Consider the following 20,424-nt stretch of genomic DNA (forward strand, 5'->3'; position numbering starts at 1 on the left):
TAAAAGATTCGCCTAGAGCACCTAATACCCTTGCACCAGCCATTGGTTCGGGGGGCACTTTTTAAAGTTGGTATCACTGAAGGGAGCTGGGTTGGGTGGCCCCGGGACAGAGAATGAATGTGTGTGTGCGGGGGGGGGGGGGGGGGGGGGGGGGGGCAGCACAGTAATTGTTCGCACAGGGCAGCAAAAAAGCTATCACTGGCCCTGATCAGCACTAAACACCTTAAAAATGATCACTCAGTGGAACATTGTCAGGAGGTGAGCCATACTTTTACTGACTTTACCTTTGCGGTATTGGAAGTGATTGAAGCTGGTGCACATGTGGGGACATAGATGCGGTATTGATTCTTAGGGACGGTCCATCCGCTGGGTCTTAATAAAGAGAAAGAATGGGAAATTATACTGACTAGTAGCTGGAAGGTGATGAGATACATCGGACATAGGGTCATGTGATGTGATGTTTTGAATTTGATCGGCAGTGCATGTGTTTAAAGAAGGATGTGTGTATAAGGTGCGGTTTGAGCGTTCTGCCATTTGTAAGATGAATGGATTGAGATAGGTTTCTGGAGGTGAATTAGGTGGGTTTTTTAATTTTGGGTGTGAATGTGAGCTTGATGTAAGATAGTGTCCTGATGGGTTTAAAGAGTTTAGGGGTTAATCACATGTTAAGACTGAATTTGTGTTTTTTTCTGCAGCTTATTAACCCCTGAAGCAGGCGGCTTTTGTTCGCCAAAACGTGAGCTCATGTGGGGAAGCTGAAGGGAAATTGCATAACATATGATCATGTGGATTGTTCACGCACAGTGGGATCTTTTGAATTAACCATTAAGATAAACTACAAATTTTCATTATTACTTGATAGGGCATAGGGATTCATATTTAAATTATATTAAAGTAATAAATGGTATTTAGGAAGGAGATTGAACAGGGAAATGAGTGATAATTTTTGAAGGTGTTTATTGCTGATACCTCTTGAGGCCCATTGCGTGGTGAGAGGCAGTGGATGTAAACTTTATTTACACATCTTTTTTTCTGATGTCATGTTCACATATAAAAAAATTTAGTAACCGAGTGATTAGTAAAATTACAATATCATTTTATAGGCCTCTTGATTTGGTATAACAAAATCTCCTTCATGGGTTACTCCATCCTATGCGAATCAACCCCCAAAGAAAAACCTAGAACAATTTCTTTCACTGAAGAAGAACTCATAAATCCCCTTATATTTAAACAACTTAAAAATGTTAGGTTTCAACACACTTCTGTAAACTATTAGATAGTTTTGCCAATTTAGAACGGGCAATGTGTGTGCACACTCATTTACAGTTTTGGCTGTGGTTTTGTGCATCTTTTTATAACCCTACAGACACTGTCATGTCTAATATCAAATGAAATCCTTTGCTAATAAAATGAATCACTTTTATAGTTTTTGTCCACCCAAATTCTTGTGTTTCTTCAAGTCTGAATGTTGTACTTGTTTCATTTCTATACTATACCTCACAAAGTAAAGTATCATATACAAGCCAAAGTTTGCCACTCATCAACACTGGAACGGTGTATCCTGTCGCTTGGGAGATGCTTTGAATAAAAACCTGAAAAACAACCCCACAAATGGAAAGAAAAGAGATTAGTACTTTTCTATTGGCTCTTGGCTTACTCGACAATTGTAATTTCTAGCTATTCTTTTGATTAATATTATATCCTGTTAAATGCCCAACTTCATGTTAAACAAATATTATTTTAGCAGATATAGTTCATTAATGTATATTTAAAGTGACAGCTCTACTTATGTTCCTCAAAATATTAATTTTGTTTTCTTCATTACTTTTTCTCCTGCTGCTCTATTTCTAGAGATCTATAATTTTTCCCTTAAATGTTCTTGCATTGGTTATTATTTACTGGGGCAATGGTGTGTGCATGTTGTTATGGGGGTAATGTCACCAAATGGGTTAGCATTTGCGCACCCTATGACAGATATAAACCTCACTCTTAAGCCAGGACATGTTGAGAATGATATCTCAGTCTCTCAAATTTACTTCTAATGCCCTTGTTAATACCTGCATTATGCCAAAGAGAACATCCTTCTGGAGTTCATGGGGTGCGATAAATACAGGCAACACATCAAGGTTTATCTTAAAGTCCTTTGTAATCAGGCCAGTGGCACCCAATATTATTGGGACTATTTCTTTATTTTGGTCTCTGATTGCATCCCTAAGTACTGGAGGATCTTCTGTCTCTGCATATGATCCACAGAATATTTGCTTTGTACTGAGACCTCTTTCAGCAGTGCCTTTCTTGTGTTTGTATCTTTTACCACTATATCCGGTTTTCTTGCGTCAAGCTTTTTATCTGTTGGAATGGGATGTCCCAGGTGATCACAACTTCTTCACGCTTTACAATTCTCCTAGAGTCGTGATACCAGTGCTCATCTGATATATTGATGTTATAGTGTTTACACAGTTTTCATTGCATGAACCCTGCCACCTTATTATGCCTTTCTGTATACAATTCTTCAGGCATCAGCAGGTCACACCCAGCGAAGAGATGTGTAACCATTTCCTGATCAATTTAATAGAATATGCATTTATCTGTTTTATCCCCAGCCCCACCTCCTGCTGTTCCCCACCTGCTCCCATTCCTGTGCAGGAAACAGGAGGGTAAATGTTGAGTCTGGAGTACACAGAACACTGAACAAATAGCTACAAATAGCCCCTTTCCTACTGACTGCAGGGAACAAGATGGGAGAGAGTGATGCTGTAATAGACTATAGAGCAAAGAAGAGTTCAGATTTTGTCTGCATATTTCTGTTTCTAATTTTTAGTCTCTTATTCTGTGTTTTAGGAGAGTATTTGTTCTGCTTGTGTGACAGAGATGAGGTATTCTACTAATGTATAGTTTCTGTCTAGGGATCTGTAGCAATCCAGCTTGTTCTGTTTCCGTCGCAGAAGAGGCTGGCCAGCAGGAATAGAACAAAGTCAGTCCAAGCAGTGGTCGGGGCTGACAGCAGAAAGCAGAGTTGAGAGCAGGCTGAGATCAGGGGTAGGCGGAGTTCAACAAGACGAGGAGCAAGCAGAGGTTACAATGCAGGCAGAAGTCAAAACAGAGTCTAGAAGCAGTCCAAAGTCAAGCCAGAAATCCAACCAAAGACAAAGCCGGGGATCTGAACTAAAGTCAAGCCGAGAAGTCAATCCAGGGGAAGGAGGCTAGGCAGAACAGTAGGAAGACAATGAAGACAGACGAGGAACCACAGGAATGCAGGAACTCCGAAGATTAGTCCTGGGGGAATTCTGCGCTACTGCCAGGGGTGAGAAGGTTTGGAAGGATGGCAGCCACGATCAGCAAGGCTCCTCCAACCTCAAACAAGATCCTATGCACCCTGGTCCCTAATGGGTAATTGTGGACCAGTCAAATTGTGGTTGGTGCTTCTGTAGCCATAGCAGACCCAGGATGACTGGATTCATGGCTCCTGGAAGAACATGGAAGGTGATGAGTTCTGCGTGTTAAAGGTCCTACTCTTAGTGTGAGCGGTAGTGTGGTACAGGTCACCAAACCAGGAAGGGGATCCCCATGGATGGAGGAAAGCGCCAAAAGTGGTGTGAAGGGAATTGTGGGAAATTCAGTACTGGTCGACGAGCTCCTGTTGCACAAAATTCCCCTGGGTGCCGGAGTCCTCCAAGGCTTGGGTGGTGAAGCACGCGGAGAGTTATTCCAGGGAGACAGGCAACAGGAACTGGGGCGATGGAGTAGCCAGACTGAGGGTCACTTGCTCTGAAGCCTCACGGTATAGGATGCCCTTCTCTCCGGGCACTGAGCCAATTGGTGACCAGAAGTTCCACAATAAAGGCAGAAGTCTAGTTGAACTGAGGTCAAGCCAAGAAGTCAATCCAGGGGGAAGGAGGCAAGGCGGAATAGCAGGAAGAGGATGAAGATGGACGAGGAACCACAGGAACTCCAAAGGTACAGGAAGGAACCAGGAACAAAGACAAGGCACTGGACTAGAAGCAGGACCAGGAACGAAGAGACAAACAGCTCTCCAAGGAGTTTGACTTATTGCAGAGGCATTGGAGGGATGTCCAGGGAAGCCTTAAAATACCCTGGTGGCTCTGACGTCATCTGGAGGTGCCTCAGCAGGATTCCCGCCACTGGTCCTTTAAGAAAGTTCAGTCCTTGCACGTGTTTTATCTAAGAAAGGCCTGGAGAGCAGTACGGAGGAGGGTTGTCTGCACAGCAGGGACAGCCAACGCAGATGGCACTCAGCAGACCTGTCATCCTGGAGTGGGAGCCCTCCCCCGATGCCAGGAAGTGCCGCACTGGGCTAGGAGCCAACCATGCTTCTGCCATGGGCATTGGTGTGGCATGCAGGACGCTGCCCCCTTTGTCAGGATGCGGCGCATGCACCCAGCTGGCCCGAGGTTGAGTGCAGCGGTCTGCAGGAATAGTCTGTGGACCACTGAGCGTAACAGGCACAGATCTGTAGATCCTTGTAATACTGCCCCCTTCCTCAAACCCACCCTGAGTTGCAAGTGCCCCTCTTACAGTGGGAGATTTAAGGGTGTCAGATTCTCTCTCCCTCTTTCTCCCCCCCCCCCCCCCCCCGGTCATTTTTGAGTACACGCATAAAGGCTCAAACACATAAGTGTGGTAAGAATATTTTAAACAGTTCGCTTGTACTTGCACGCATGATATAAAATTGAGCATATTTTGGCTCACTTGCCCAATATGCGTGTTTATGGGCACATGCATGTTCCTTTTAAAATTTACTTGTCGCTCTTTTCCCACACACTCAATTTCTACAACAACCACACATACATTCTCTCCTCTCCCCACACCCACTCTCCCTCATATACACCAACTCTCCCCTACACATTCTATACATATACTGACTTTCCCACACGCACATTCCTCCACATATAACTCCATCACATCCACTTCCTCCCACACCCCCTACTCAATTCACTCCCCAAACACATCCAACATGCTCATCCGCTTTCCCACCAAACTATTCTTTCCCTCCACACTACAAATTCACTCCCCCTAACACAATTTATCCCTACAAATACACTCTCCCCACTTCCCACCACATATATTCAGTCCCCCCCCCCAAATACATATGGGAGAAGTGGAGGGGAGAGAGGAACAATGTGAACAGTGCAAGGGGGAAAGAAAGGTCCCCCCAACACATACATACACCCACTCCCACAGACCCCACTTACACTCCCCTACATGAGGTGGGAGGAGAGGGGAAGAATGTGGAGAGTGCAAGGGGGAGAGTTTGAGTGAGTGAGAAAACAACACAGGGAAGGGCTTGAGAGAGGATGAGGGTGAATGAGAGAGGATTAGGAGGAGGGAGAAAATGGAGTGTGTGTATGTGGGGAGAGAGTGGACAGTGTGAAGGGAAAGAGTGCCCCCTCATGAAACCATCCACTCATTCCCCCTTCACACACATACATCCACACACAGAGGAAGTGGAGAGGAGGACTGGGACATACATATATACATAAAAAGTGAAGCATGAAAGGTGTGAAGAGTGGCCCACTAACACACACAAATATACTCACCCCTCCACCACCATCCCCTTTCCCAAGCATACATCCTCCAGAACACCCTCACCACCATCATTACAGAGAACCACCCCCACACACACCCCCACCCCTACTCAGGGGGAGAAGAGGGGAATAAAGTGAAGAGTGCTAGGTGGAGGGGGATAAAGGGAAAGGAGGAGGAGAAGAGGGTGTGGGTAAGGGGAGGGAATGCAGGGAAGAAGGTGAGTGAGTGGGAGAGGAGGTGAGGGGGTGAGAGGGACATGTGGAGTGAGAGATAAGGAGGAAGGAACATAAGAGAGGTCATGGATGAAAAGGATGGGGAGGGAGAGGAGTGGGAAAGGAGGAGGGAGAATGAAAGGGAGGGAACACAGGGAAGGTGATGGAGTGGGAAGGAGAAGGGGAGAAAATGGAGAATGAAAGGGGGATAGACATGGGGGACAAAGAGGAGCATGCAGAGGGTAAAGAGTATCCCCCACATCCCTTATACACACAAGGGGAGGGAGGAGATGGGGAGCATGACAAAGTAAAGAGTATAAGGAGGAAAGAATGCGCCCCCCACACACTTCATCTCTATACTCCACCATCAACTCACACAGTGGGAGGAGAGGGGAAGAAACTGAAGAGTGCAATGGGGGAGGATAATGAAGGGGAAAGAGTACCCCACACCTTTGCTATCACCACCACCCTCAACTCATACACCCCACCTACACCATCACATTTAGCACCCCTTCCCGCCTACCTACCCATATTCCACCACATCTTCCTCACTGAGTCCCCCCCTACAATACCTAACCAAATTCCTCCACCCACACATATCGCAGCTTCTTTGATACAGACATCCAGCTCATGGAAACATAAAATGCGCTCTTTGAAGTTGGCAGTTTGCTAATTCGTATTCGTGAGTTCCGACTTACAAACCATTACAGAAACTTGTTATACTCTGTAACCTATTGATATTGTGATTTTACAAAAATTACGGATAAACTTCAAAACTTGTTTGTAACAAAGATGGCACATTTGTATATTTGTTAGATATAGCCAAGTAAGATTTAAAGATATTCTATACAGCAGCAAGGAAGAGGGCCTGCATGGCTTGTTAGTGCCTATTTCCTATTTAGTATGATGTTCTTTATGGATTTGTACTAGAGATTAAACACCACAATGTACACTGAGTGCTACCAATTAAAACACCAGCACAGCTCAAAAACCATGATCACATCTAATTGCTTGATTTTGCGTAATCATTAACAACAGATTGAAGAGATTTCTGTTACTGTTCATCGGCTCAGTTCATGGGAAACTGAGCTTAACAAAATCTACTGTTAAAAAAAAAAAGTAAATTCTTAGTTTTAACAAAATCACATAAAATTGTTTGAATATTTGATTGACATTTACCTGGTAAGGTTTAAGTAAGGTTTGAAATTCCTTTGATAAAGAGGTGGCTTTAAGAAGTTCATCAAAACGTGGGCAGTTTCGAAAGGGCTGGGTCAACAACTGAAACAGAGTAACAGAGTATGTTAGGTGAATAGGAAGAAAGAAAGGTTAATTTCTAATTTGTGTAAGTGCACAATTACAGACTTTATTTTATCTTTCTGTTTTTATATTCTAGTATTTCCATCTTTATATGCTGTAAGTCTGGTCTGGTCCAGAGATGTCACATGTGTTCATTTTGGATCCAGGAAAATTTTGTCAAGAACCCTAGTTCTCTGCAGCTGCCTAAGGATAGGTTCTGCAGCAAGGTGCATGAAATTCTGTTCGCACTCGCTCCTAACCTTTGGAGTTAGGCTCCTAAATTGTCCCCCTTGAAAATTTGCTAGAGCTGAGTTCCTAAATGTAGGCTCCTAGTTTCATTAGGCACCTAAATGTAGACATCTAAAAGCTGGGTGGCTATAAGGCGGAGTTAGGGCAGGGAAACAAAAGTTAGGGATTTGGCACTGATTTTCAGCACTAAGCACCTAATTTGGGAGCTTAACTGTAGGAAAATGAATAGCAGTCATATATTTAAGGCTCCTAAATTTATGGGAAATTTTTGGAAATTTTTGGAAATTTTTACTCTGTTGGTCCTTACTTTTTTGTAAAAGTCAAGCTGAGATATTCTTCACTCTTGTTCCAATTGTATATTGGTGTTATTTAACATTGGCAGTCTGCACTTCCGTGGCCGTCCCCCGCACCCCCCCCCCAAAGTCTCCTCCCCCCAACGCCCCACATATCACACCGCACTCCGTCTTTGGTGAAACAAGGCCGCAGCATTTATTAACATTAATTAACATGAATCAACATAATTACATTACCGGTACCCGAGCCGTCGGTGCTCTCAACCCTAGTGCGTTCCGGGCGTCGAAAACCAGCGTCCGCCGTTTAAGCCAGTCCGCCACTATCTTACCGGCCCCCCCGCCGTGACCAAGCCAGGGGACCATTCCTCCAGGCCGCCCACGCCTGAATACACGCACTTTGCTTTCCCGAGGACTTCCGGTCCCTCCTGACCGTGTCCTCGAGGTCCCCCTTTACCTACCGACTCGGGTACCCCCGCCTTGCTGCGACGAGTCCTCCCTTTCTTGTCGAGATGTTCCTTTGTCCTCTTCTCCCCTTGTCTCCAACTGACTCCGCCGCCTTGCAGCCTCTTTTTACTCCTCTGGGTGGGTGGGTGGGTAACCGGCGAGCGCGGGCAATGGAAAAGGCCGAGGCCCGCGCTCGCCGCTCCTTAAGAGGCCCCCCCCGGGACCCCCGAGCGACCCCGTGCTGACGTCATCGCGTCGATGACGCGCGCGGCCGTGCCGGCGCGTCATCGACGCGATGACGCCCGCTGCTCCCCGCCTGTGGGGCATCGCGCGCCGCCGCGGATATCGCCCCGGGACGCAAGGTAGGGTGGTGGGGGGGCCCCCCTTCGGCAGACGCCATGTTAAGGGGGGGGCCCTCCCCGCACGAGGCGAGTCGGCCCCGTTTAACATTGGCAGTCTGCACTTCCGTGGCCGTCCCCCGCACCCCCCCCCCCAAAGTCTCCTCCCCCCAACGCCCCACATATCACACCGCACTCCGTCTTTGGTGAAACAAGGCCGCAGCATTTATTAACATTAATTAACATGAATCAACATAATTACATTACCGGTACCCGAGCCGTCGGTGCTCTCAACCCTAGTGCGTTCCGGGCGTCGAAAACCAGCGTCCGCCGTTTAAGCCAGTCCGCCACTATCTTACCGGCCCCCCGCCGTGACCAAGCCAGGGGACCATTCCTCCAGGCCGCCCACGCCTGAATACACGCACTTTGCTTTCCCGAGGACTTCCGGTCCCTCCTGACCGTGTCCTCGAGGTCCCCCTTTACCTACCGACTCGGGTACCCCCGCCACCAGACTGGGACAGTGCTCCACTTGTCCCAGGCTCCCCCCTTTAATGCTGCGGCCGAACCTCGCAGAGTACCCGCTCAAGAGTTTCCTGTATGGCGTTGTTGAATAGATCGTAACCAATGTCGGACAAATGAACCTGGTCCGGCCTATACAGGCCGGCGCAAGGCTCGTCTGCCCATGCATGCCTGATTTGGTGAATGCCCCTCTGTTGTGCCCATACCCCGACCTGCCTATTAATCTTCTTCCTGCCCCTGCCCCACAGCTTGCTACTCTGCCATTTGATCCTGGGTATAATATCTGACCAGATAATGTCAGTTCCTGGTGCCAACCCCGTAATTGCATCTAGGTCCCTTTTAATCATCTCTATCAGTTGTTTAGCCGAATGGGACCCCAGGTCGTTGCCCCCGAGATGTATGACTATGGCCTCTGGTTGTCGAGACGTGGATAGTTTGTGCCGCAGATCCGGCAGCAGGTGTTCCCATTTCATTCCTGACCTTCCCATCCATTTCAGGGTGACTCCTTCCGGAGCCAGCCCCAAATGTACACCGTAAGGTCTCTCCTGCGCCCTTTTGGCTGCCCATCTCACGAATGAATGTCCTATTAACCACGCTACTCTCCTCAGGTTCCGTGTATCTGCGGGTGAAATCAAATGCATTAGTTACCCATTTGCACGAACCCCGGCCTCACGTAGCGCTTAGCCACTGCTGATCGCCAACGACCAATCTTACGTATGACGTCCATTGGCATACCCGCTTGCGCCGCGCTAGTCGCTACCCGATCCGGAAGGAATGTGTTCCGTACTCTTTCGGGTCCAACCCTACCTTTCCTAAAACCAAGCGCAACACCGCTGCAAACTGGTACCGCGTCAACGGAACACCATCTCTATGCACCAGCAAGTGCACCCCGCCTGCAGGTCGTACTCGCAGATATCTCTCTAGGTTCCGCACCGGGCATGTCACCTGCGACCCCCCTGCCGCCAATATGATTTCCACCCCTTTAGCCTTTTGGTCCGTCTTTGATTTATGTACCTGAATTCTCATGAGCCGGTCCTGCACCTGTACGTTGCCGTACAATAACCCGTTGCGGCCCTTATCGTTTTTGGATGGGGCCACCAACTCGCTTACCCTTAATGCCGCAAAAAATGCTATGCAAAAGGCTGCTCTGAACAATCCCACCTCAAATGGGTCAGTGCAGACCTGCTGTACCGCGTCGCACAATCTGACCAATAACTCGTGCGTGATGGGCCGTCTTTTATCGCCTTCCCAAGCTACCTCCCTTGCCCACCCCGCTAGCATCTTCTTGACTATGAAGAAGCTGAAAGGGTCGCCCAGACCTTGCGCCTTGGCAAAGAAGGAGAAACCGGCCAGGTGATTGATCGTTGCTCCTCTGGACATTCCTGTCTCTTTTGACCATGATATGAACCGGACTATCTGGTTGGCCTCCACCACCCTTGTGGCACTACCCTGACCCTCCATAAACTCCTGCACCTTAGCATAACCACGGCAATAGGCTTTCCACGTTGCTGGGGCAACCGACGCCCTCAGCAATCCCTGTTCGACCTTGTTCCAATTTGCCATAGATGTTCCGGCATTGGGACTCCCTCCGCCTCTGCCTCTGGCACCTGTTGGCGAAAGAGAGCCCACTTAGCCCGTGATAATGCATCTGCCACCTGATTCCGTGTGCCCGGCACATGTTTTGCCCTTATGGTCATGTTCAACCGCAGGCTCTGCAGAACCACTTCCCTCAACAGCCCCGCCACCCGCGGACAGTGGGCCGCCTGTTTGTTCAGGACTGTTACAACGGCCATATTGTCGCACCAAAAAACTATCCTCTTGTTATGCAACCTATGGGCCCAAACAGTGATTGTTACCAAATCGGAAAAAGGCTCGAGGAAGGTAATGTTCTTCACCAAGCCGTCATCCCTCCATGCCTGCGGCCACGGTGCCGCACACCATGAACCCTGGCAATACGCCCCGAATCCCCATCCTCCCGAGGCGTCCGTGAAAATGTCTAAGTCCCTGTTGGACATGGTCTCCTCCTGCCACATTGCCACGCCATTGAACTTATCCAAAAATTGTAGCCACGTTACAATTTCAGCCCTTACTGGTCTCGATATCCTAATGTGATGGTACGGTCGCTTCACTCCTTTCGTCGCTATTGCCAATCGTCGTAAGAAAGCCCTCCCCATGGGTATTACCCGAGTCGCGAAATTGAGGCTTCCTATCAGGGATTGCATCGCTGTTAGGGTGACCTTCCTAGCCGTCATTGTCTTTCTAAGCAAGTCCCGCAGCTTACCTACTTTCTCTAACGGCAGTCGCGACGTCATTGTCAACGTATCTATCTCTATACCTAAGAAAGATAACGTGGTAGCTGGACCTTCAGTCTTTTCTTGTGCCAAAGGGACACCAAATTCTCGGGCCATTTCCTGAAATCCGGCTAACGTCTGTGCACAGGTGGCCCTATTGGCCGGTCCCACAAACAAGAAATCGTCCAAATAATGGACCACGTTACTGTTCCCTGTCCTTTTATGCAGTGCCCAATGTAGGAATGTGCTAAACATCTCGAAACAAGCACAAGATATAGAACACCCCATGGGCATACACTTGTCGAAGTAGTATCTGCCTTTGAATTGAAAACCTAGGAGCGGGAAGCTGTCGGGATGGACGGGCAGCAATCTGAAAGCTGACTTTATGTCCGCCTTGGCCATTAGAGCCCCTTGACCGCATTGCCTTACCAATGAGATCGCTGCATCAAAAGATGCGTATTGGACCCTGCAAGCCTCTTCCGGTAAATGATCATTGACCGACTCACCCGGGGGATATGACAGGTTCTGAATAAGCCTGAAATCCCCCTGCTCTTTTTTAGGGACTACTGCCAACGGTGAAACCATCATGTCCCGGAAAGGTGGGTCCGCGAATGGACCCGCCATCCTTCCCAATTCGATTTCTCTAAGGACCTTCTGTTGTACTATGTCCGCGTGTCTCACTACAGAGACGGCATTACCTAATCTCGCGCTCCTAATTATTCCTTGAAATGGTATCCTAAAACCGTATCTGAAACCCTCCCTAAGCCTGGCAGCCTCTTCTCTTTTAGGGTAGTCTGCCAGCCATTCCAACATGTTCGCCAGGTGTATCGGCGACGGTGCTTTACTGAGGACGCTATTGCCTTCCTCCCCCACCGGGAGTACTAGCCGGCCCCTGCCCTTTCTTATTGCACTTGCTGGCCGGGTGCGGCGCGGAGCACACGGAGCATATATGCCTAAATTTGCATTCGTGGAATGTACAACCCGCCTTGTTGTATCTCCAACACACTTTGTCCTTGCTATTCCCGCTTTCCCCCCAGGAATTACTCCCCGGCGTTGGTGTCCCGTTAGCCGCCTTTCCGCTCCCATGTGCCCCACTTGTGTCAAGGACCTTGCTGGTCATTTGACGTAGCCATAGGCCGACGTCCTGCGTTCCCCATGACATGCCCTTATTGTCCTCCATTTTATCCCTAAAGTGCTCGTCATAATTCAACCAGCACCATCCCTGATACTCCTTATAACCTTCCAGTATTGCATCTGCATAGCTAAGCATGGGCGCATACTGTGCCGGGTCTGCCCTTCCTGTTATACTAATCATCCTCAAAAATGCTCTGGCCCAATTCACTATGTTTTTTGCCACTTTTGCTTCGCCCACCTTTTTCTCGTCCTTTTTTCCCTTCTTCCTTCTCTCTACTGCACCCTTCCTACCCTCCAATACTGAGAATATATCTATGTACTCTCTTTTTCTTATTTTGCTGCGCAGCGCCCTAGGAACACTTTCCCACAATTCCGCTAAGGGCGGCAGTGCCGAGGTAGCTGTCGCGCCTGCTCCTGTGCCCCTGCCCGCCGCTGGGTGCACCGTTTCCCCTTCACTCCCTTCGGAGTCGTCCTCCGACGAGTCAGTGGAGGATTCGCTGACCTTCCTCCTTCTCTTATTACCCTTCTTATTCGCTGCTCCCTCCTTGACTCGCTCTCCGCTGCTTCGCCCGCTGGGTGCTTCCGCTCCGACCACCACGTCCGCTGCGCCTCCCTGCACCTGTGACCCGTTGTCCTCCCCGGAGCTCGTCTCGCTTTCTCGACTCTCGGTCCCCGGGGTGACTTTGGCTCTGCGGGCCACGCTCTCCGCAGTTCGTTTCTTGCGCTGCGGTCCCGATTCGCTCTGTCCCTCTCGCACTTGCGTAGACTCCAAAGCCGTTTGTGCTCCGACGATCCTGTCCTGCGTGACCGTCGTGCCCCCGGCCACCTGGTTGTACCATGGCGGAGGCACCTGCCACCATGGTGGGTACATGTGCTGTTGATAAGAGTTAGCCATTGTGGCTAACCATGCTTGGGCACTTTGCTGTGTTCCTCCCAGCCCACTTTGTGACGGAGTCTCCGGTACTGGGCCGGATGCTCCCGCGGGTGGCACGGCTCCCACTCCTGTTGTATGCCACGTGGGCCACCCCCACTGCAGTGGGCCTCCTTGCCCCGACTCAAGCCTTGAGCCCGTAGGTCCATGGTGGCTGTCTTGTTCGCCCGGGACAGGCTTCGCCTGCTGCCGTCCCCTTCCGCTCTTCTTTGCCTGCACCTTCTTGGCCTTGTCCGCCGGCCATGCCCCTTTGTGGCTCCTCGTCAGTGGTCCTCGCCTCCTGCCGGTCTCTCGTCCACCCTCTCCATTTCCTGGGGCAGGATCCTCCGGTCCGTCCCGTGGTTCTTCACCCCTCTTCTTCCTTGCTCCCCCCCGTGCTCTCGCTGGTCCTCTCCCAGGCATGCTCACAATCAACACACACAGGACTGTTCTCTTTCTTTATTCAACAGTTTATGATTGTTTACTCACGGTTTGCCGCTTCCGAATGATGGGGGGGGGGGCGCTGGGGCTTCCTCGTCCGCTCCTGCGTTCAGCTCCGTTAACGTGCGTTCCAGTTGTCCACGTGTTTCCCGTGCTCAGCTGTGCTGGGAGTCCTGTCTGCCTCTTGTATTTCTGTCGGCTGTGTCTTTAAATTCTTCACAGCGCTGCTGCAACCCTCCTCCGGGTCAAGCCTGCCGCTCCCAGCTGCACAGATCAGTGCTAATTTCCCCGGAGCAACCACAGTGCTGCTTGTGTTTATCCTGGCACCGGGATGGTCTCCACGTGGTGCTTGCAGGGCTGATGTCCTTATGCTGCCATGCGCTTCCCGCGGCTCAGCTGCCCGTGATCTTGCCTGCTCTCCTTTAAAAGTTCTTTCTCTGTGCTGCAGATGCCTCCCTCCTCGGTTTCTAGCGCTGCTCGGGTTTCCCGTGTGACCGCCGTTCCGATCCTGGGGTTGCGGCCTTCTCCTGGTGCCGAGGGTGCCGCCCCACGTATCAGGGTTTTTTTTTTTTTTTTTTTTTTTTTTTTAAATCCTTCCGGGGTCCCCGATCGGCTTGGGAGCCCGTTCGGTGCCTGCTCGCGGTCCTCCGACCGTTCGACCGCCCCACCGACCTCGTGTGCGGCCTCCTGGCTTGCCCCTAAAGCTCCGGGCGAAGATGAACCGACGCGGTCCTCCGACCGTTCGACCGCCTCGCTGCCCCACCGACCTCGTGTGCGGCCTCCTGGCTTGCCCCTAAAGCTCCGGGCGAAGATAACCGGCGAGCGCGGGCAATGGAAAAGGCCGAGGCCCGCGCTCGCCGCTCCTTAAGAGGCCCCCCCCGGGACCCCCCGAGCGACCCCGTGCAATATATGCAATATTTTGCATTTCCCCATCCATATTCCCTCCCCTAATACAAGGACCTCCTTTGCATATGATTTGCATGCATGAATAATGCAAATACATGCAAAGGTGGTCATTACTAGTCAATTCGATGTAAATATTTTATCACAGCCGACCGAGAAGGTGGTCAGCTGCGATAAAATAACTACACCTATTTGAAATGCCTTAAATGTATGGCGGGAGGCCCAGGGCCCTAACGCAGGTCCCAAGGCTCAAGCTACACATTTAAAGCAGCAGGAAAAAAAAAAAAATCGCAGCATATGGGAAGGTTGAGTGGGGTTCAGTGCTGATGCCTGTCTCAACCTGGGGCCGCCAGTCGAGATGGCCCAGACTCCCCCCAAAATCTTAAAAATAAAAAAAGACCCATGTGGTGACAGCCCTGCTCCCCCTTCCCCCCTCCCCAAATAAAGTAGTCAAATGTGGCCCGATGGCCCCCACTCCTAAGTGACAGCAACTGCCCCCTCCAATTGTAAAAAAAAAAAAAAAAGTCTAGACCTGAAAAAAAAAAAAGTAGTGCCCTGGCCCCTCCCCCCATACCTTAAAATGGATCCTGCATTGGGGCCAGAAATATTTTCCAAAATTGCACTGACCTGACCTTGCCCCATTGATGTGATCCAGACCATGTGGCCGAGGTCCGATCCCTGGAACTTACCCCCCCACTGGATCCTTTTAAAGATTTGAAGGGGATGCAGGGAGGGGGGTCTGAGTCCGGGACCCTTTTCTTGTTTTGTTTTTTTACTTTTGGGGGAGGAATCTGTCACTTGGAGGAATGGGGGTGGGTGAATGGCAGCAAGGGGGTCTAACAGTTGGGGGGTCATCACTGTCACTTGGGGGAGTCGGCGGATCATGATCAGGTTCTCACTTGGATGGGGTATTGGGATCAGAGGCTGGGGCCACATTTGGGGAGGTGGGAAGAGGGTCTCAGGCCATCACAATTCTGTTTTACATTTTTTACATTTTGGGGCAGTCGAGGTGGTCCCGGGTTGAGATGGCAGTCAGCACTGACCTCATGCAACCTCCCCATGTGGCCATGACTTTTTTTTTTCGGACTAGTGGCCATTTAAGGCGATTGCAGTCCCTTGAAGATGGGGCCACTATTGCGTTAAAGGGCCACTTGGTTTGTTCTTTTGTCCTGCGGTGATTGGCTGCGAGACAAAAGAATATCCCATTATCACAGCAATCCCCCTCACACACACACACACACACATAATAGTGGAACCCCTCCTGTGATAAAACATCACAAACTGATGCACCTATGGGTTAGCTAGATAATTGTAAACTATCCCAGACCGCCCCTGAGTTATCCAGCTAAGTAGTTAGTTAGCTAACTACTTACCCAGATAACTTAAGGCTGGTGAAACTGGTAGGATTTTTAAAACCTTGGGGTTTGTCCAGCTAAGTGTCAACTTATCTGGACAAACCACTTTCAGTATGGACCTCTGTTATTTTAACAACTTGGATATTTCTAGGAAATAAATGTCATGGCTTGATCTCCACGTTCTGCAAAGGCTTTTATAGAGATGACAATGTGCACTTTTCTGACATTGGGCAGGATCTTTTTAATAATCCTGCAGGAAGCTTTGCAGGCAATTTTTCAGTAGTTTTCATTTAAGGCTGAAGCGTGGTGGGACGTAAAGCTCTCGGCAAGTTCGTGATTACCCCATGCCTGTGGTAGTGTATACAAACCAAGGGATGGATGGGAATTGATGCCAATGATGAACAGCAGTTCATCGCTGAGAAGCTGTCCTCATAGTCAAGAGGGAGGACCCTCTCCTGAGTGGCTGATTTCAAGGGGGTGGGGGTCTCTGGCTGTAATGATGCTGTGCAAATTTGTCTGATGGGCAGTTTGAGGAGGACTCTGGAGGCTGCATGGTGTGAGCTGGGTACAGCCATGCTGGACATAGAGTGGAGTGCATACTTTTGAATATATGGCTTACGGGTAGCCTGTTTAGTGTGAGGGTGGAGGTGTGTACTGCAGTACAATTCAATTCGGTTAATGTGATATTGGCTAATGTTTAGACAATTAGTTGTTCTGAGTTAGATGGAATGTTGGTGTGAGATTCTAGGCATGCATTATAGCATACATTAATCTGGTTATGATGGCATAGTTTAATGCTTAGACCATTGACTGGTTTTGAGATGGGTAGGATTGGTGAGTGTGGAAGTTATGGTGTTCGGTTTTTGAGATAATGGGTTGAGATGTTATGGCGGATTGGAACAGTGAGTCTGAGTGGATTTGATATCGTGCGTTTGTCCCCCTTTTTTTGCTTGGGGATTGTGAGGCTTATGATGAGAAAACTCCGGACACGGTTGCTGGAGCATAAGAGTTGTATTAAGACATCCAAGTTGACAGCTCCGGTTGTAGTGTATTGTGTGGAGAAGAGTCGTCAATTTAAAGATTTTAAGTGGACGATTTTGGAGTCAATATACGTTTCAGAAAGAGGAGCTGATATTCAATCATTGCTTAATCGTCGTAAGCAATTTTGGATCTTTGATTTGAAATCGGTGCAACCTGAGGGATTGAATGAAATAATTAATTGGTATTCCTTAATTTGAAAGTGACGTCATTTCTTCCGATGGGTATAAAAGATGGTGGTGGACGCCATGTTTTGTTAAAGTTCTTTTGAAGCATGTGTGGAAATACAGCTGGTCTTTTCAGGGAGCGGAGCAATATATTGAAGGATGAGAGACTGTATCAGATTATAGAGGAGCCCCCTGATGCAGATGCGACATCGAAACATGGATCCATGTCGGGGCAGTGATTAAATGGAATATTAAAGCTAAGTTTGGGATTTTGCTCTCTTTGATAAAACAAGAATAAGACGCTAACCATAAGGCTACCCGTGAGGGGACCTTCATGATGAGTGGAGGATCCTGAGATCCGGTTGAAGGTTTTAATAGAAAATAAAGTTGAGATTGAAATGAAATTGATAAAAATTGAAAAAAATGAATAAAGCAAAGCTGGACTTATAGAGAACACAGTTTGCGACAATTACAAACTGTACTCGTGAAGGTCCCACAAAGAGATAACTCATCTAATTTACAAAAAATGAAAAATTAAGTGATAACTGGGGAATAGTTTGATATTTTTTGGAATCTGTGCAATTTCCTCAGATTAGTTTACTTGGGCTTAAAGTTTATGAACATAAGAACATGCCATACTGGGTCAGACCAAGGCTCCATCAAGCCCAGCATCCTGTTTCCAACAGTGGCCAATCCAGGCAACAGGTACCTGGCAAGTACCCAAACACCAGTGGCATAGCCACGGATGGGCCTGGGTGGGCAGCTGCCCACCCAATTTGGACCCAGGCCCACCCAACTGGAACCGGAAGTGGAACACTGGACTTGCAAGGCCGTTGTGGGATCCCATCTCCGCATGGCGAACAGAAGGACCCAGGGGCCGGTGCGCCATTCCGTGCATTTGCACGGCACACATGGGGAAGCGATCCTGCGGCCATATGGCCCACCGATCTTCCTATTTTTTTTGGGAGGGGGGCGGAGGAGGGAGCAGAAGCGCCGCATTCAGCTTCTGCTTCCTCCCCCCCCCAAGCAGGAAGATCAGTGGGCCATATGGCCCACAGATAGCAGGAGGCCGGTGGCAGCAGGAGAGGCCAACTGATCTTCCTGCTTGGGAGGGGGAAGAAGCGGAAGCTCTGCGCGGGTTTGAATGTGTATGTGTGGGTGAGAATGGGAGTCTGGGTTTGTGTGTGGGTGAGAATGGGTGCTTGAATATGTGTATGTGTGGGTGTGAATGGGAACTTGAATAAGTGTATGTGTGGGTGAGAATAGGAACATCAGTTTGTGGGTGAGAATGAGTGCCTGGATGTGAGTCTGTGTGTGCATAAGAATGTAAGCCTGGGGAGGGGTGAGAAAGTGAGAGCTTGTATGTGTGTCTGCAGAGAATGTGAGCTTGTGTGTGTGTGGGGGGGGGGGGGGGAGGAGAGCATATGAGAGTGAGAGCTTGAGTGTGTGAGGGAGTCTATGAGAGAAAGCGTGTATGTGTGTGTGTGGAAGGGAAGAAGACAGTAGCAGAAGAAAGACACTGAAAAGGAATTAGGAAATGAGCAACAAGGGAAACAATAGGAAAGAGAGACCAGGACCAACTGATTGTATTTTTCTAAAGATCAGACAACAAATGTAAAAAAAATATATATATTTTGAGATGTTAGATATGCCATCTTTGGGAATGTGCATTTTTTATATTTTTGTATTTTGCTCTTTCTTCAGTATTCCACTGTTCAAAGACTTTAGTTTCTCAGGCTATTTTGGTTTTATCTGCATGTTTCTGTTTCTCTGTGGTCTCTGTTTTGCCTGCGTGTATGACCGGAATGCAGTATTTCTGCTAGCGTGTAGTTTCTCTGTAGTAGTAGCTCAGCTTGTTCTGTTATTCCCGTAGGTGATGTATTAATGTTCTAGGGCCTGGTGTAGTATTTGCATTGCTGCTATTTCATAAGATTGCTGTTATTTGAATCCTGAGAGTCAGTGCTGTGACTGTATGGCAAGGTTCTAGATGCCTCTTTCTTTGCAAGAGTTTGTGTTCACAAAATAGCAGTGGAGGGTTATTTTTTGCTAAGGTAACACCAGAATTTGAAATTTTTTTTTCATGTTAGTTGTAATGTGAATTGCCCTAGCTCTGCGCTGCACCTGTTCTGATGATTAATTATATTTTATTGTATTTATGAAGATTTCTGGTTTTCTGCAAAGATGGATCATGAAAGAATACATTAATTATCTTTGTTTTATTACATGATTGGATCTGATTGTTTTCTATACTTGTGCATTTATAAACTGCAATAAATATAAAAAAAATTCTGATTAATAAGGAAGTTTTAACGCTGGTAAGTGCTTGAAATAATTGAGGTAAAATGTTTTAAAGTTTCACGCATGATGCATAATGAGTGTTGCAAATTACTTAGAAAGCCATTCTAGGGTGCAGTATATGGCATTATTTATCAATAAGAAAACAACTAGTAGGTCCCAGACCTGCATGCCTACAGCCCACCCATGTTAACCTTGAGCCCACCCAAAAAAATCAATTCTGGCTAAGCCACTGCCAACACTAAGTAGATCCCATGCTACTGATGCCAGTAATAGCAGTGGCTATTCTCTAAGACAACTTTATTAATAGCAGTTAATGGACTTCTCCTCCATGAATTTATTCAAACCTTTTTTAAACCCAGCTACACTAACTGCACTAATCACATCCTCTGGCAACAAATTCCAGAGCTTAATTGTATGTTGACAGAAAAATAATTTTCTCCAACTAGTTTCAAATGTGCTACTTGTTAATTTCATGGAATGCCCCCTAGTCCTTCTATTATCCGAAAGAGTAAACAGCCAATTCACATTTACCCATTCTAAACCTCTCATGATTTTAAAGACCTCTATTATATCCCCCTCAGCCGTCTCTTCTCCAAGCTGAACAGCCCTAATCTCTTTAGCCTTTCCTCATAGGGGAGGTGTTCCATCCCCTTTATCATTTTGGTCGCCCTTTTCTGTACCTTTTCCAGAGCAACTATATCTCTTTTGAGATGTGGTAACCAGAATTGTACACAGTATTCAAGGTGTGGTCTCACCATGGAGCGATACAGAGGCATTATGACATTTTCCATTTTATTCGCCATTCCCTTCCTAATAATTTCTAACATTTTGTTTGCTTTTTTGACTGCTGCAACACACTGAGCTGACGATTTCAATGTATTATCCACTACGATGCCTAGATCTTTTTCCTGGGTGGTAGCTCCTAATATGGAACCTAACATCGTGTAACTTCAGCATGGATTATTTTTCCCTATATGCATCAACCTTGC

The 20,424-nt window shown here is 48.1% G+C and overlaps 1 protein-coding gene across 2 annotated transcripts in view; it reads right to left on the reverse strand.

The window, feature by feature from the left end:
- The window catches only part of ACPP (acid phosphatase, prostate), a 183,349-nt gene that overhangs the window by 118,289 nt on the left and 44,636 nt on the right, over positions 1–20,424 (reverse strand). For both annotated transcript variants that reach the window (XM_029589330.1, XM_029589331.1), the window contains exons 5-6: positions 6,939–7,037; positions 1,497–1,592 (exon numbers count right to left, since the gene is read on the reverse strand). In XM_029589330.1, the coding sequence (XP_029445190.1) occupies positions 1,497–1,592; positions 6,939–7,037 (195 nt within the window). The remainder of the gene's footprint in view (positions 1–1,496; positions 1,593–6,938; positions 7,038–20,424) is intronic.

The sequence above is a fragment of the Rhinatrema bivittatum genome, chromosome 2 (genome assembly GCF_901001135.1).
Source record: "Rhinatrema bivittatum chromosome 2, aRhiBiv1.1, whole genome shotgun sequence".
NCBI lineage: Eukaryota > Metazoa > Chordata > Amphibia > Gymnophiona > Rhinatrematidae > Rhinatrema > Rhinatrema bivittatum.